Raw genomic sequence first — 18,831 nt, 5'->3', positions numbered from 1 at the left:
CATGTCTCCAGGATTCAGAGGGCAGACATGGGAGGTGACCACACCTTTTCGTTGCCAGTAGATTTAAGGGCGGCATTGGCCTTGGGGGTTGGGAAATGGGGTGAGGTTAACTTTGAATGAACTTCTTGTCAACCACTGCCACTTTTCATGTGTCATCTCTTCACCTTGGAAGATCTTTCTCTTTTCTCCAGTGCAGCAGGCTCTCTGTGGCTCCCTGCCTGTGGTTGCCCCCTGTATTATGAACTGTGCTGGTAAAACATGTAGAGGGCTAGAAAGGGAAAGGGCAGAGCTGGCCTCAAGGCAACCAGAGCCCATGACTTCCCTCCGTTCATTATGTGTGTCTACTGAGCTGTCCTGTTTCCACTTCTAATGGATGCTTCCATGGCAAGTTGACCTTTTGGCTGAATAGGTCAAACTCCCACTGAGTGCTAATCCCCAGCCCTTCCACCCCACCTTATCCCTGGAGGCATGGAGCACCAGTTCAGAATATGACTGGGTGTTGGGGGGTGTATTTTTGAAAGAGGATTGCATTTTGCTGCACGGAATTAATTCTTGGAGACTACCATGAATGGTTACAACAGGATCCAGAGTAGAATATTTTGGCTAACATTGCAGAGGTCTGAAGTTTTGAAGTCTTTGTTTAAATGGCGGTCTCCTTGCATGTCTTCTACTTTCTAATGAGGGCTAGAACAACTTCTCCTATTGCTGTGGATTTCTGAAACATAAGACCAGGATTTCCTATGCTGATATCTTTGAAAAAAATAATGCTTTCCCCCTGTACATTTCTCCATTTAAAAATCTCTAAAACTCTAGATGCTTCCTGTTGAGCATCTTTAAAATATGAGTTAGTGGTGCTTTTTAAAGATTATTTTGTACTGGGCCTGGTCTTAAGTATCTGAGAATTTTCTTGTGTTTGTTTACTGATTCCCAGCACCAGTCACCACTTCCTAGCTAGAGATTTTTCAACACCAAATGGGCACTTAGCAAATGCTGAATGGTGTTTTAAGTTGAATTATATGATGTACTTGCTTTCTTTTAACAGTTTATATGTGCTGTTCAAATTATTCATCGCTCCTTTCTGTCAGCAAGTTAGTGGCAATCTTCACAGACAATGGAACGTATTCTCCATTTATTTAGTAATGTCCTGCTTATGGGTGTGTTTATTAATTTAGTGCTCTTTTGATTTTGAAAGTAGTCACTTATTAAATAAAGTGATAAATGAAGTATATCAGCAGGTGAAATAGAAAAAAAAAAAAACAACCTAGTGCCTTGGCACTGTTGTGTGGGGCTTACCAAACAAACTTGAAAAGTGTAACCTTTCAGAACAGAGAAGTCAGAGATATATTCACAAAGCAGGTCACTGCGCTGAAGACAGCAGGTCTCACTGAGGTCATGCCCTTTCGCTCTTTGTGGCTTCAATGATACTTCGTAGACTCAATGAGATTAATCCAGAGAAACAAAATAGCTGTATCCATTGTTCCAGTGTTACATGCCCACCGATTCTCAAACTGCAGAGTACCACAGGAGAAGTGCAGGAGAAGTCCATATTTAACATCTATTCAGTTACCAAGAATGCCAGTGTTAAAGCAGGGCTCCTACCAGGGGCGTAATGGGCTCCTGTTTAACATATTTATGTTGGTTGTAAAATTAGGAGCTGTCATTACAGCCCCACATCACCTGCATAAGTGCAAAACAGATAAATCAAGAGAAGTTCCAGCATCATAAAAACGCCATTGAGTAGAATAGCATGAAACCACTTACAGGATACTGGTATATTATGCTAGTGGGATGCATGCTGAGGCTTCTGGAGGATTTGGAGAACAAAGAGTAACTGCTTGGGTCAGAGGCAGGGATGTGAGAACTGATGAGAGGTCCCTTTGGAGGATAACCTGAGTACCCTGAAGGAAGAGGAGGGAAAGAAAAGGCCAGCAGAAGCCAGCCTTGCACAATGCGGGGGTGTTATTCATGACAACTGTTTCTGGGCTTCTAGAAGCATTTGAGCTGCCATCTGTTGTTTCTAGAGCCTGCCTTGTGGGCCTGCCTTCTAGTAAATAAAAGCTTCCTTACATTCCCTGGGAGGCTAGAGGGCTCTGTAAAGTCGGTGGCCGCAGCACTTTCAGTCCCACCTCACTGAGCTGTTCATAGAATAGTTTATGTTATCTGAAGTTCAGTAGTAATTCTTCCTTAAATGACATGCATTTATTTATTTTGAGCCTTGTAATTGGAAATCTCCCCAAATTCTGAACTATTAATAAACTCTGAATCCTAATTACTGCCTTAAAAAGGGAGTGGACATTTTAGAAGTCTTTCAGCTCTCCTCTTCTCCTCCTAAAAGCCCCCCATCCCCATAAGCTTTGGGAAAAAAAGGCTGCAGATTTTATTCATGTGGGATCATTCACACCAAGCTACCATAATGTGCAATTAACACTGTAGAAACTGAAAACAGTATTCAGCAAGACAGCTGCATTATCAAAAATGCCAAAGGAGTTTTGAAGGGAGTAATGTGCATGTTAGAATAGAAAATTAATCAGAAGCACATGCACACACATACACAGCATTGCTGCCTAAATATATTTAAATATGAAAAAGTAAAATCTTATGTCTTCACCTATGATAAAGATTAATCTCAGCAAAGAGATGGGGTTTTTTTCCATTTGAAAATTATTAGTTACCTGTTTTACTTCAGAAGCAAACAGGGACACAGGGCTGGAATTCCAGCTGGAATATTTCTTGATAATAATCACTCTCCAGTTGCAGTTGATATACTTTTCCACTGAGGAAATGTCTCTCCCCTTTTTCTCCTGCAGCCACAGTGGCTCTTGGCACTCATGCTGAGGCACTTGCAAAGTCCCTTTTAGATATTTCCTTTCATGAATAAGAGTGGGCTTCCTGCGTCTACACCACACAATGAGCATGTGCCGTTGGCTGTTGGTGTTGCAGCCCCAATTGGCTCTCAGTAGGAGTGACTAATGAAGTCACCAAAATGAAGTGACATTCCTCTGGTACCATTCAACAGGATTATCTTGTCCACTAGCTGAATGCGGGTTTAGCTACGAGAAAGCCAAGACTTTTGCTGTTTCCAATTTAAATGGAGGTAAATGGAGGTGAAGAAGCAGGAAGACATGGAGAATCTTTCTTGTCAGAAATGTAGAAAAGCTCTGAACATGTCCTGTCTTAAGTCTCTGTAAGGCAGACGAGTATCTATGAAACTCTAGAACTTAGAAGAAAGAATTAACAGCCAATAGATCATGAATCTGACACTGCACCTTGGAAATACTGGGAAGAAACGGCCCTCAATTCTGGATTCCATCCATACTCTGTCTGAAATGCACTTTAGTTTTGAGATCTCCATTAGTGGCAGGTACCAGAAAGTTGCCCCTCAGGTAGAACAGTGATGCTTGGCATCTTTAGACCACAAGCAGCCACTGATGGAGGTGTACACTGACCAAGGTCTATCTGCACTGCTTACTGGTTGTATAGAATAGTCACATGAGTACTCAGAGATATAGAAGCCACTCTTCATGACAGAATACCAGTGCAAAAGCTCCTTAATGAGAATCTGTCATCTGATATGTAACTCTTCAAAATTGTGGTGAGCTTACACATTAGAAAATACTAGTGGCATCCTGTTTGGGTTTTATGAGTTTATTTTGCTCTGGCAGTGTGGCAAGGTGGGGCTGTTGGTATAGGCACTTCAAAATAACAATGTTATAATTTGGAAAAAAATTGTAATCATGTGTTCTAAAGAAATAGGAATATTTGTATGGTTTTTATTGGTATAGGAAAAATATGGCAAAGGTAAAATTTTAAGTTTGGAGGTTTTATTATTTTTTGTTTTTGTTTTTTGTTTTTTTTTTTTTTTGCAGGGGTGTTTGCTTATTTGTTTGTTTTAAGTCTATAGATGTTGATATTCATCTGAAACTTACACTCAAACAACCCAAAACCCAAACTGCTAGTGGTCAGAGTTTCCTTCAGAAATCATTGGTGCTATAGCAGAGCACTGATACAAACGGGGGAGGCTGAAGCTTTGCTGCCAGAGCTCCAACTTAATTATTTTTTCTCTTTTCTCTCTCTCTCTGTTTTTCTTTCAAGTTATAGGTGCACAACGAAGGCGGAGTCCCAGCGCACTGGCCATTGAAGTATTTGAAGCACATTTGGGAAGCCACATTTTGCAGGTACCTTTAAAAGAGTCTTTTTTTCCATCTTATCAAGGGAGTGTCATATTTGTTATTGTCTTGTACATGCTTTTGGTTTCAGATATATATTTGATTATTATTATTTTTTTCTTAGAATTCACGAATCCTTATGAAATTGTTTTTTTCTTTCTTTCTTTTCCTTTTTAGAAAGCCATTCCTTGAGGGAAAATTAATGAGAAAGGGAGGGCAAGTATTACCTGTGCTGTAATAATTTAGACAAATTGCACTTAGTCGATGCACAGTATGCATAAAAGGCTGTTACCAGAGTGGCCACATGTGTGCTGTGTTTGCAAGTGAATGTGTTTGTGTCCTCGGAGCTATACATTGCTTTTCAAAGAGCAGGGTTTTGTTGTGAAAGTACTGTGGTGTTGTGTGTGTCGCCAAACTTTAGTTCGTCGCTTGAGTTTGTATTTGTTAAATGCTTCTAGTCCTGCTGTTTGCCTCCTCAAATTAGAAAACTAGTTAGTGTGAATTTTTAAGCCTATATTTAAGTAAAGAACTCTAATAATAAGTGGTTTTGCCAGCACATTTTATGATAAAACGATGGGTACTAGATGAAGTTGTAGTTCCAGAGAAAATTGATCTCTGTGTCAGCATCTCAGTCATCTTACAATAACCTTAAGATAACCCCCATGTGTGTAATGCTTCCACCTTCATCAGTGGGCGGCATTCAGAAGATGTGCTGGTGCTTTCTATATTCTCATCCATTCAGAGTTAAGCAAATGAATAGCCCAAAGGATACCCCCAAGTAGGATTGGATCTAGCATATATTCTATAAATTCTATAAATAGTCTATAAATTCATTCTGAATTTCTTCTTGGAGAAAATCGGCTCTCATGCAGTCATCCCTTTAGTTCTAGAGTCTCTTTACTGGTAGCCTGAGAATCCCACCCCACCCAACTCCCCAACACACATGTGTTTGAAGGAAGAGTTCGTGGTCTTCACCTACCATCTCCATCTACCAGGTCTACTGGGTCAAGTAAAGATTTATATCATCCACCTCCAAGGATTTTATTGTATAAGAAATCGTAGTTCACAATTGAAAATACACAGGCACTGAAATGTCTTGACTTAGTTTAGTTGATTCTGTTTCTGATTTTCATTAATATCTGCTATTATCTCAGGGTGTTTCTTGATCCACCATGAAGGATGTTGCATACAGAACAGCATTTAAGTTACCTTTATAATAACTGAAGATTTATTTAAGGTTACAGAAAGGATCCCATGTCTCTTTAAACCTTCTGATTTTTATCTTTTTTTCTTTCATGCACATACTTGGTTCTAGATCAGGATCTCTATTCCATATCCTATACAGACTGGGACACAGGAGACTATTGCTAATTAGATTCTGACACATTCAGTCCTACACTTAGTCAATAAGAGGGTAGTTCAGATTGAAACCCTAGATTGTTGTTTTCTGAGTTCAGACTCCTTTAGGAGTGTAAGTTAGGAGTTGCAATAATTTAAAACTAATAAAAATTGTAAGAGTTTAAACTGATTGTAATTTAGTATAAACACATTACATAGGGTGGCTATCACAAATATTTGTTCAACATCATGCTTTACTTAGAGAATAGAGGTTTTAAAGGGAGACTGTTGGCTTCCAGGATGTGTGGCTGGTTCACATTATCCTTAGACTCCATGCTACAAGAGAAGCCTGTATATTGGCCACCACTTTGGGAAGGCTGAGCAGACAGACTGTCATTAGAAATCATGTTACATGAAGAACAGTGAAGAACCCAGGGAAATTGTTTGGAGAACACATGTCTTAAAATGGATGGTAATGCCCGTTCTATGCATTGGAAGAGCTCAGTAAGGCAAACCATACTGATTTTTGTCCTCAGAGTATAGAGGAAAGAGAGAGAGAGAGAGAGAGAGAGAGAGAGAGAGAGAGAGAGAGAGAGAGAGACAGACAGAGACAGAGAGAGAGAGAAATGAGTGCAGATTAAAAAAAAAACACTGCTATCCTACCATAAAGATTCAACATACACTGGAACACATGTGTGTTATTTGGAACCTGTTGCCTTTAAGGGAATATATTGGTAGCTTGGTAAATATGGTTTCACAAAAGCAAGATACTCAAGTATAGGTGAGTTATAGAATCTTGAAATTGCCAAGGACATTAGAACTTCTCATATCGTTTAATTTGAGCACAGTGGTTGTGGAATGGAAGAATGGTACAGTGCTCAATATAGAACTTTACTGTGCTAAACTTAAGGGTAGTTGTAGCAAAAGAGCCTTTGCCAGGCTCTCCTTAGTTATCTGCCTCACTAGCAAGGGCAGTCTTCAGTCCACAGACAGATGTCAGTACTGCAGACAGCAAAATATCAGTGCTGCAGAAGCATGCGATGAGTCCGTACATTTCGTTTTGAAAAGATCTCTGATAGACCCTGACAGATTGATGGAGTCTGGAGAGAAATTTTTCTTTCTTTTCTTATCCTTTCTTATCCCTTGCAAAAAATCTCTTGATAAAATGTCTGTCATTGAGATTATAGGCCTGATCTCAGACCTTCTGATTTGTAGCAATACCATCCCACCCAACTTTTAAATATTGAGTAGGAATACAACATTCACTACATGGGGCTGTCTATAACTAGCTTACATTCATTTAAAGAACAGAAAAGGGAAGCTTCTTAAAATTATATATGTAATAGTGGTTTAGTATAGTAGGAATCTGAACTATCCAAGTTTTATTTGCCCATAAGACATCAAGATGGGATCTCACATTGTTGATAAATGAGTAGTTTCTTAAGCAGAGACAGTGGAATAGTATTCCAATCAAAGACAATGTGGAATGCAAAGAAGTGCAGACAAATAATCATACAGCTTATTTGGAGAATGTGATAACATTTGATATGGTGGCCAGTTCACACGGACAGGAAGCACATGAGCGGTAACGGTGGGGAAATCCTACAAATCATGTGTTACAGGCCCACTGAGCTAACTTAGGAGGTGGGAGTTCCAGTCTCCAAATACTGATGATCCTATGGGAAAGGTTTTCATGCAAGAAGGGACAAGGAAAGATTTGGATTAATCAAAAACATGGTATCTGGGAGATTGTCCATTGTGAGAATCTAATGATAACAGCCTAAGATAGAAAATGAAGATGCCCTTGAGGTAGAGCCCCAGGGTGGGACAAGAACACATAGAACCGATACAGTCATTGGCCCATGGACATCATGGACAGATAAAAGTGACAGGGTTAAGAACAGTGATAGACCCTATAAGTTAAGATCCTATTCCTTAGAGATTTTGAAAGTCATACCCTGTCAAAACGCAGAGTTGATATAAGGTAAGGAGCTAAAGTTCTAGGCATGACCTTAGTTTAAGTACTATGAAGTACAGGACTGAAAATGGGACTGGGAATTCTAAATCACCGGAGCACAGATGGTTGGTAAGAGAAATGGACTGAAGACCAGTAGGAATAATCTGGATGAAAAAAGAAGTTAAGGAAAGCATCCTTGGGACACGTATCTCATCAGTTTCTAAGCAAGGAAAAGGTGACAAAGGAGAAGGAAGCCACAGGATTTGATTTTGCTCAAGAAAGGAATTCTAATAACCTCCTGGTGATAAAAATCCTTCAGTAAGGTAAACAGTGGTTTTATGTATGGAAAACATGGCACAGATGAATGAGGTGCAGAAGAAAAGCACAGCAAGGTCCAGGGGAAGAGAAAGAAAATCTAGGCAGTTATGGTAGGGTAGAATGACAGTCAAGAAAGTGATGTCCAGGTCAAATAGTTTTGCATGTGGTAGAAATACATTCACATGTTAAGGTTTACCAAATCAAGCATTTTGTGAGTACTGGAAACTAAGTCTAACTTTATTAGATAGATAGATGGATAGATGTATGTATGTATGTATGTATGTATGTATAGATAGATAGATAGGTAAATTGATAGACAGATTGATAGACAGACAAAGCATTAATCTGTCATTCTTTATATAATAAGTATCCTTTATTTGTATCCTCTAGCTGTACTGAATATTTTCCATCATTATTCATGTTAGCCAAATATCATATGAATATATAGTTTATTTAGTCAATTTTCTGGCATTGGGTATCTTAACTATAACTAAAAATTTCCATTTATAATGCAAATACCAACTATTGTAAGAAAAAGGTGTGCACTTCTGTGTGTTTTAATTATAAAAGTGCAGTTCAGGTATATAATAGTAAGAGTGCATTGTAATTTTGCTAAGTCTCATGTATTGTGCCAACTTCCCTTCTTAATGCCATCAGTGTGTGCTTATACATACACACACACACACACACACATGTATAAGTATATGTATATAGTTTCAGGAAAAATGAGTTTTGTGAGCTTTCTTAAAATTTGATCAGATCTGTACCTTTTTGAATAGAGAAGAATTCTAAACTTTGTGGTGCTTCTGACCTTGTAAAATTCTCTTTTCTCTTCTCTCTCTCTCTCCCTCTCTCTCCCCCATTCATGTCTGCTTGTTCTGTATAATGGTTTAGTAATTGTACATGCAGGTGAGATGAAGGTCAAGTGTTATGTAGTGTGTAACTCAAGGGCCACTTGCATACCTTACCACTGATGGCCACTGTTGGAGTAGACAGGGGAGCCTGTCATTTTCAAGCATCTTTAGGACGGAAGTAATGTCTGCATGTCAGCCCTGCAAGTACAAGTCTATGAAGTTGGCCTTAGAGGGCCCAAGTGAAGACATGTAGCTTCTTCAACATTTGTGAGGTAGCTGAGGGATGGGAAGGCAGGTGCATGTGGAAGCTGAGGACTGCACATCTTAGGGCAGACCCACTGAAAATTTCAGAACCTTTGCAGGCCACTACAGGGACCTTTCCTGAATACATACATGTCACTCAGTATGAATTTGGCTCAAGTTCTCTTTGTTGTCTCTTTATGCTTCCCTTTCCATAAGGAAGTGAGGGCAGGCAGGGTTGTTGAGGCTATTCAGGTAAAAGTCAGTGCCAGGCCTGCTGCTCAGGCCTGGCACTCTTCAATCCCCAGACCCCATGTGGAGGCAGAAGGAGAGAAAGGCCTTCAGAGAGGAGCCTGTGGCCTCCGCATGTGCCACGGTGCACACAAGGCCCTCACAGAGGACCCTATGGTCTCCACATATGCAGGGTACATACACTCAATGCATCATGCACATGCCCCACACAGAATAATAAAGAATAAGAATTTGTTTTAATTACAAGTGCTGTTTCTTTTAACTCTCACAGTGTAGGGACCAGGCTTGATATTTATATTTCACTTCATAGAAATTAGCAAAACATAAAATACCAAATATCATATTTGCAAGTCATAAAAATTAACCACTGGAATAGCTTTCCCTCAGGTGCCAGAATTATGAATGGGATGTTTTAATTATTTGTATGCCCTTAGCAGAGGGTTTGCTTTTTTCACTCTGTAAATAATGTTTATGTAATTGTTATATAAAGTTGTGATATTGCTTATGCATGTTTTATATTAATGCTGCTACACCCACCTTAAAATGTTAAGATAATAAAATCAAACCATGCACCAGAAAATGCACCAGGAAATGTAGCATACTCTTGCTTCAAGTAAATGAAGAACCTGTGCCTTTGATAGAGGATATCATGGGACAGGTTTAGAATAAATTAATACAGGATATATATACCTATTTTCATCATACTTTGAAGTTTAGATAATAGAATACACCAGAATCATGTTTAAACGAGAACATATGGTTTTGTGCCAGAAAAGTTTTTAAAAAGTGGCAGATGTATAAGAATATATATATTCTTATACATGATTCAGCCATTTCACCAGCATCTTGCTTATATATATATATATATATATATATATATATATATATATATATGTCTTTGTTATAGTATCTTAGTTATAATGCAAGTACTTTTAGTCACAGTACTATTTTTGTCTCAGAGATCAGCTAATTATAATAGAAAAACTAAAGATCCTGGTGGAGAAAATATCTTGGCAATATAGACACCTATAGCAGTGTTGGGAATGGACAGAGAATGAACAAACTGCTGTCATTAAACTCTTTCAATTTCATTCATTTCAGTAAAGAAAATTAAAATTAAAGGTACAGGTTATATATAATTATATCATCAAAAATTTGAATATATATTGTATATATACATATACATATATATATATATATATATATATATATATATATGAGCAAGATGCTGGTCAAATGGCTGAGTCAAATGACTGAGTTCATAAAGTGCTACCACACAAGCATGTGTGCCTGGGTGTGGTCCCCAGAACTCTGTGAATGATGGTATGTGGTGATGTACATCTGTAATCCTGGTGCTTGGGGAGGCAGAGACAGGAGAACCTCTAGGACTTGGTTGTCTAACTAGCCTAGCATAATGGGGAGTTCTGGGGCCCAGGAAAGACCTTGCCTCCAACAATAAGAAACAATTGATTGAGGAAGACCCCAGTATGAGCCCCCGGCCTCTACAACAAATGAGTGTATAGCCACACACACCAAGGAAACCAAACTGGAACCAGATGAAGCATCTGACCAAATACCTAAGCAAAAGAAAGTGAGTCGACCTAAAATGTGTCAACAGCTAATATGAAAATACAAATTATGATCATATTATGATATGCCTAGCTTAGTCAGCACTCCTTCTTCCTGACAGTAATGTTTTCAAAAAGACTTGAGGAAAGTGATATTAAGGGTACTGTTTTATTGATGAGGTAGAATGTTATCTTTGTTTTAGGAAACAGCATCCTCTCTCCTGATTGTTCCTAGTGAGGTGATACCTTGCTGGATGTAAGTGCTAAGATAAAATGATTTCTAATAATAGAGGCATTCTGGATTAATTCCTTTAGCTGTGATGGAATAAGTTGAGAGAGGTGAATGACCCAACTGTCTTGGTATGATCTGGAATGGTAAGAAAATGTAAAACTAAATATAGAAAAAGAGAAAGTTAGTGAATATATTTGCATATGCAAATTAGCTTAATTGATACTGCTTGCCTCTACAGGGATTTTTCATTACAAACTGGAGTGCTACATTGTTCAGCTCATATTGAGTAATTTAGTAACTAATGAGACCAGTTTGCACTAATTTGCATATGATAAATGAGCTTAATTGCAGTAAATAACTTGGAGGCATAATTACTTAATTTTCCTGTGTTGCACGGCTTTTAAGTTCACGTATGAACAACTCAAGATAATTTTGCATATTTAAATTAGTTGCTTTTAAATTTTCTTGAACAAAAAAAAAAAGAACACACCTTATCAATTGAGCTGTAAAACAATCGAAAGTAAGGATACAGTACTATTATTTTAAAAGAAAGAAGAAGTAGAAAAAGTAGAAATTCCCTACTTCTGCTGATTACTTCTTCGGCATCTTTACCTCAAGTAAGATATCAGTTTGGCATTTACAAAATGTTTTTTAATATTGTAAATTAACTTCCACCTTCTCTTAGTGACTGGTCTCAGTTACTGGATTTGGATGAGTTAAAAATTTTGAAATGGAGTTTAGGAAAGAGAGGTGAGCTATTTGTTACCTAATTTGGCAAACTCACCAAGGTGGTGGATTGGGTCTCCCACCTGCAGGTTGCAGCTCACCTGTTATGCCAGCCTCAGAACCTTGGGCCTTGCTGTGTCTAATTCTGGTGCCTCTCTCTAGTCAAATGGAGATCTTGGTATGACTTGCCCAGCCTCCCCATTAACTGTTGGTGTGTGGGGGGGATGAGTATTATATTTTATAAGAATCTCCATTCTCGAAATTGGAAAACTGAAGCAGCTAAGTTGATAGCAAACCTTGTTTCATTATTAACAGAGTACCCCAAAATGTTGTTTTATGGTTAGAAATGGAATTTATTATTCAAAGCTCACAGCTCAAATGAAAGTTTTATTCGTGATTTTGAGAAGATGCATAGTTATGAAAATTGAAAACCTGTCACTTTAGAAAAGTTGAAAAAACAAAAGATGACACTAGAGCTATTCATTTTACATAATCTGGGAAAAGTTAACTCAGGATGCCTTCGCTCTAAAAGCTCCCGTTCCAGAGTCAGAATAAGCACAGAAAAAAAAAAAAAAAGTCAGAGTAGGAAGCAGGCAGGCTGGAATAAGTATGCAGATTAGTGTATTTGAAGTGCAAAGCATGAGTGTTTTCTATATGATTCTCAGGAAGTAACTAGTTAACAGGAGAATGAAGGCATACATTTTGCGCAACAAAGCCAGCCCCTGGTCTCACACCCCTAGCTCAGTTATCAACTTCTTCCAGCCATGGGATCTGGTAGCCAGCCTCAGTATATGTGGATTTCCACATCCAGTCAACTTGAAGTCTCATCCCAACCTGCTCCTTTTTAGCTATGTAGATCTAGAGTGCACGCCAGCGCTAAGTCGGCCTTTGTTTCTTCATTGTGAAAATGGACAAAGCCGTAGTAGATATTTTTCTTCCACCTGTGTTGTGAACATTGGTAAATATCTGTTAGTGTTTTTGTCTCTGTTGGGTAATCTAGAATAATGTCTATGTTTTTAAGAAATGCTTATCAAGAATACTTTCAATTAGATAGATTTCATATATCCACAAATAGAAATATGTGGACATTATCAATAAAATCCTCTTAGATGAAAGGATTTTTTTTTCACCGATTGTAACAACATTTATAGTATTGGCATTAGGCAGTATAGGCCACCTTAGAGGAAAACATAGTAAACTTGATGGCCCCAGTGCGTTTTACCTCAAATGACAATCCTCCTCTCAATAGCAGAGCCAGCTATTTAGTTAGAGGTAGAAATGGAACTTACAAAAGTTCCAGAGTAAAGCTGCCCTTTAGAATAAATGTGATTTGTTGCTATTCTTAGGTTCTTTAATTTCAGTTGCTTAGAAAAACAACAACAGCCCACCAGTCAGACCTGCAGAACTAGAAGGTAGATCCAGTCATCAGCCCCTGCTGTAAATTTTGTTAGGATACCATTAAGTCTTCATGCAATGCTCCCCATACGATCTGCGCAGCATTCATCATCTCCCGTGTCAGAGAGATCCATCTATGCCAGCATGAAATGGAGACTCCTTCTGAGGAATCTTGGAGTATATATACACATCATTTGGGCTTTATGTACCTTGCTGACTTTGATTTGCAGGATAAATATTTGCTATAATTTACTGTGAAATACTGTGAGAGGTGTGGGTAGACGATAGGGTTGGAGTTAAGTCGCTGTGGAGGGAAGTTATAGTTAGTTTTTCAGTTGAGTGAAAGTAGAAAATGGGTCTTTGTAGTCACAAATCTAATTTGTCAGGTACCCCAGATCTGGGGAAATGAGACAAAAAATCAAAAATGAGAAAGTGCAGTTCAGTACTTATTTTCTGAACAGCTAATAAGTAGCTGAAAGAAGAAAATATGGTAATACAAGAATTATAGTCTTGCTTCATAGCGTCCCACTTTGAGTATAGAACCACCGTAAGAAAGTCAACTAAGTTCCTTTTGGTGGATGATTCTGGATTTGCATTCCTGGTCTTTGCTATATGAACGTGACAAGTAACACCTACTCCCCTCGTGCCAGTTTCTCGAATCCCAAATAGAGATGACAATACTTCCTTATAGAATGCTACAAGAGTTACATGGAATGGGTCCCCAGGGTACCTGCCTCAGATGAGATGCAATGCACAGCAGAGCACACAGGGGTTGATCAGGACCCTGCTGGGTTGACTGTGGCAGAGGCTGGTCCTTAGAATGATGGAGAATCTGGTCAGCCAGCCTGCGGCCAGTCAGCGACCCCTTGCCACAGTTGTAGATTCATACAGTCTATTCCCTCCACATACACCTTTTAAGGTTTGGTGTTCAAGTTCTCCAGGAGCAGCTGAGAGTGGCAGCTTCACTTTGACACGTGTGTTCTCTCAGTGCAGGCACATACGGCAGAGATAGAAGGCAGGAAAAGAAGCAACACTGGCACTGGCCGGGATGGGCAGGTTTTGTCTGAGGCCTCTCTGAGGATGTAAGATATGGGAATACTGGTCACTCTTTCTGAGATACTGAGGGTGACTAGATTATTTGGAGATTAAAGTGAAATAACAAGACAAATATACTACCAATTAAAAATGAGCAGATGGGCAAGAAATGCAGCACAAAATAGGGGATAAAGCAGAAGTATCTCAGAACAACCAATAATCTGCAGTGTGTACATGTATGTGTGTTTGTGTGTCTATGGTTACCAATGAGGACATATATGTATGTCCATGTTTGTGTGAGGCCAGAGGTAACCCTGAGAATTGTCTTCGGGTGCCATTCCCATTGTTTTGGCTTGGGGGTTGGCTCTGCTTTCTTGGGGAGAGTTTGTGTATTTGTTTGTTTTAGTTGTTCTGAGATAGGGTCTCTCACTGGCCTGGCACTCCCCAAGAGTCCCAGAGATCATCTTGTCTCAGCCCTGGAATTAAAAGCATGCACCACCCCCCAAAAATGAGCATATGTCTTAGAAAAGAATATGAGGCTATAATATAAATATGAATAGTTTTATTTGCTACTTTCTATGCATCTGTGTTGATGCATGTATGTTCTGCCAATCTGTGCCATAGGACAGTGTTCTATTTGGATTGGCATAGACATCATAACTTGTTTCTATGATATACATCTATCTTTCCTCTGTCTATCTGTCAGTCTGTCTGTCTGTCTGCCTGTATATAGGTTCTGCTGCCACAGGACAGAGTTCTACTTGGGCTGGCTTAGGCATCATAACTTGTGTCCATGGTATACATCTATCTTTCCTCTTCTGTCTGTCTATCTATCATGTGCATATATCTGTGCATATGTGTACAAGCATGGCATAGTAGACTTGTGAAAGACAAGGGACACTTGTGAGAGTCCATTGTCTCTTGCTATCACATATGCATCAAACTCAAGCCATTAGACTTAGACCCCACTCAAGCCAACTCACTGACCTCATAGACCTGTCTATAACATAAATATTTTTTATTTATTCTTCCCTCACACTTTCCCAAACTTTAAATACCTTTTAGACTCATTTAAATTTGAGAAAGAATTGGGAGCTGGGGCTGGGGAACAGTTGTGGGCATTGTGCCTCCAGCTAAGTTGGTAGGCAGACAGTTAGGAACATTCTGGAGCAATTTTATTCTGCAAAAGACACTTGGGAAAAGTGGCCCAAAGAATCCTGTCAGAATTATTTTAAGATATTAAAAATCTGTAAATACAATAAGAACTAAATGGAATATATAATTGAACAATTACACTATAATTTCACATCTGTATCTGACATTACTAGCATTTTAAAGATGGAAAGATTACTATAGAAGAATCTTCCAAAAGAGTGTGTGCATGCATGCATTTGTACATGCATATGTGTGTATATTTATGTTCAAATGTTTTTATTTCTAAATGTATAAAGTAGGAAGAGGAGAATGCTAGAAATCTTTCAAAATATAGAAAAGAGAAGATTTAAACCAAGTAATAGAGTTTTTATAAATGTCAAAATGGAACTGTAGTCCCTGCCTCATTTAAGTAGTTGTGAGAAGAATTCTGCTTTCAAGACCTGGTCTAACCAGCAGCACCTCATGCCTAATACATTTACAAATAGTCTTCTACTTTTGATATGAGTTATACTGCCCATCTGCAAGCACAGAAAACCAGAGCCTTTAGGAACCAGCAGTAACAAAATGGCCTCGGGGATCATCCTGGAGAGCCCTTGTCATAGCCCAAGCTGCAAACAAGAACCAGTTGGCTAGCCCAGGAGCTGGGCTTACCCAGCCTTCAGCTGTTTATATTATTTTGTCTGTTGGCTCCTTGTGAATCACTTACAGACACTTGCTAGTTCAAGATCTGATGATTTATGTGTGCCAGGTAAGGGACCCAGGGGATGGTACTATATTGCAGCAATGCAATAAAACCCTGTCTAAGAAGCGTCACCTTGTTCCTTTGCCTGTGTTGAAAAAGCATCATATTTTGGCTTTCAGAATATTTATTTAATCTAAATATTGTATTTATGCTTCATGAGCAGTTGTTTTAGATGACTGAAACGTGTGAGGAGTGGACAAATCCCCACCCAGTAGAATCCTGTTCTCCTGAGTCCCAGGAGGCTGGCCAGCTGCAGCAGGGATTGAGTCAGATGGGGCTCTTGCCCTCATTGCTGAAGACAGAGCAAACTGCAAGTGATCCCTTAGGCCCTCAGAAAATGCCTTCTGAAATAACCTTCTCTCGGGCTTCACTCTGGAGCGACACGACGATTTTGTAAAATTCATCTGGTGCAGAGATTAGACCAAGGGTAGAATTGACCCAAAGAAACAGAAAATTCTATGGTTAAAAAATTTGTAAGTGGGAAGTCTGTGTGTTCCACATAAATACAAAAAGCAAACGATAATATCAATGACCATTTTAATTGCATCTTTAATCCATAAGGATAGTTCAATGACATTTTAAATTATACTTTTAGAATTTTAGTCACACAGGAGATAAAACTCAGTAACTATTTAATGATGCATACTGAGTTCAACTGTGTCCTCTCCTGAGACCACATTTGGTGGACTGAATGTAAAAGCCCAATCCATGATTTAGACAGTATTTAATCTTCACGAGTCATTGTTGGCTCTCCCTAGGTATTAAGCACCCACTCAGGCCCTTCTATCAGTACCTGTCATCTCTACAGAATGGTTTCTTTTCACTCGAGTCCCAGCTACACTCATTTTTTTTTTAAACTGGGAATTGGGTTTTCTTAGATTCAAAATAGTATCACTAGTGGTAGCTCACTAATCAGCTAGTTACCATTGGTTATTAATTGCCAATCATTTAGTTGAGCCTTACCCTGAGATAACAATACAGTGATATTATTTTGGCCAGGGATTTGGTACAGTGATGTTAAGGTCCTACAGCTGTTAGCGACTGGCACAGCTGGGGTTTGAACCTAGAAGGAGAAGTAGAAGAGTGACAGAGAATGGAAGTATGGGGGAAGTGTCGGGCATTAAATTATTTTACAGTAGAAGTGTTTCGAGTGACAGACTTTAAGCTGCGAGCCGAATGGGAGCTGGAGGAGATCCACTTTTGTTTAATAAAGAAATATTTGCCCTGAGCAGAAGACAACATTTTAAAGCTTGTCATTTCATTCCTAGGAAAGTATTTGAGGAAAATGACATGGCTCAGCCCTGTTTGCTGACCATTTTGTTGTCTCCCGCTGAGACTCGCCATTCCCATAGCCGGTGGGCTGCACTGAATCAGACAGAAGCAATAGATCATTAACAGAAATGGATACTTGGGGCGGCCTGCAGAGAGAAAGCTCAGAAAAGTCATCTGGGGCCACATCAACCAAACTGCATCTAATAGAATATCCTGCCACTCTGTTTGGGGGTTAGCTGATTTTCAGGGAAGCTTAGGGACATTTCAAAATCACAAGATAATGCCCCACCCCCAAACACACAAAACTCATGACTAACGTGGTGAAAACATGGGTGAGAGACGCATTCGTTTCTGTATGCTTTTCCTTGTATTGAAAACAACTGCTTAAAAATTCATTTTATTTTTAAAATGCTGGACTTATTTTTCTCCTTACACCTCTATTAACCTTAGCTCTCTAAGACATAGCACTAATCCAGACCAGAATATTATATTATTCTTATTTCAATCAAAATCTACATTTCCATGATCCTTGGACATGTATCTCAGATTCTTCTGGATTATTGCAATGGGGAGGCAGTGTTGAAAGGACAGACTCTGCCACTGAAAGCCCAGGGTTTTGTGAATTCATAAATATTCTCTCTCTCTCTCTCTCTCTCTCTCTCTCTCTCCCTTTCTCCCTCCCTCCCTCCTTTCCTCCCTTCTTCCCTCCCTCCCTTTTTCCCTCTCTCCCTCTTTCCCCTCCCTCCCTCTCTCCCCCTATACCCCAGTCTCTCCTTCTCTCTCTTTTGCTCTGCCTCCTTTTAAATGTAGACCAGTTTAATTGTGGCAGGGATAAAACAAACTTCATATCCTGACATTATATAAACACCCATAGACAGCAGACAGCTTACTGTATGAAGATGACCAAATGAAGCATTGCAGAATATTTTATATGTTGTTCTTCCTCTCAATTTCTAATAAATTAATATGTCCTAAACTAAAGTTGAAGGGCAGAGGTAGAGACAAGGACCTAAAATTGAGTGAACTTTAGTCAAAGTACTTCTGGGTTACCTCTCCCACTCTGAAGGACTCCTGTGTTTAGTTATATATAGCTGTATCCATGTGCATGGTTATATATAGCATGTATCCATGCATGTCCTAGGATTCTTGCTACATTGTAAGCATTTGAACTCAGGCATCCTGCCTTGATCATGTTTGTGCCTTGTTTATTTTTTTTAAGGTTTTATTTATTTTATGTCTGTGAGTACATGGTTGCTGTCCTCAGACACATTAAAAGAGGGTATCTGTTTCCATTACAGATGGTTGTGAGCCACCATGTGGTTGTTGGGAATTGAACTCAGAACCTCTGGAAGAATAGTCAGTGCTCCTAACCACTGAGCCATCTCTCCAGCCCCAGATTATGCAGTGCTCTTAGTAGGCATTCATATTTGTAGCATTCGTTTGAATTTGTCCAGACACAGGACGGAGCCTCAGACAGACCAGTGGTTCTGCCTTGAGTACTGAGAAGGCAGCACTTAAGTGAGAAGTGCTGAAGGATTTCAGGGTGTGTCCTGTCAGGTGAGGAAGACACCTCGGATCCTG

General features: G+C 39.2%; 1 protein-coding gene across 1 annotated transcript in view; it reads left to right on the top strand.

The window, feature by feature from the left end:
• Positions 1–18,831, top strand: part of Npas3 (neuronal PAS domain protein 3) — a 573,957-nt gene that overhangs the window by 139,071 nt on the left and 416,055 nt on the right. Inside the window, exon 3 of the mRNA XM_052186732.1 lies at positions 4,093–4,175. Coding sequence (XP_052042692.1) covers positions 4,093–4,175 — 83 coding nt within the window. The remainder of the gene's footprint in view (positions 1–4,092; positions 4,176–18,831) is intronic.

This window comes from Apodemus sylvaticus, chromosome 6, assembly GCF_947179515.1.
Source record: "Apodemus sylvaticus chromosome 6, mApoSyl1.1, whole genome shotgun sequence".
Classification (NCBI taxonomy): domain Eukaryota; kingdom Metazoa; phylum Chordata; class Mammalia; order Rodentia; family Muridae; genus Apodemus; species Apodemus sylvaticus.
The sequence above is the reverse complement of the archived record's forward strand: the minus strand, read 5'-3'. Positions and strand labels throughout refer to the sequence as shown.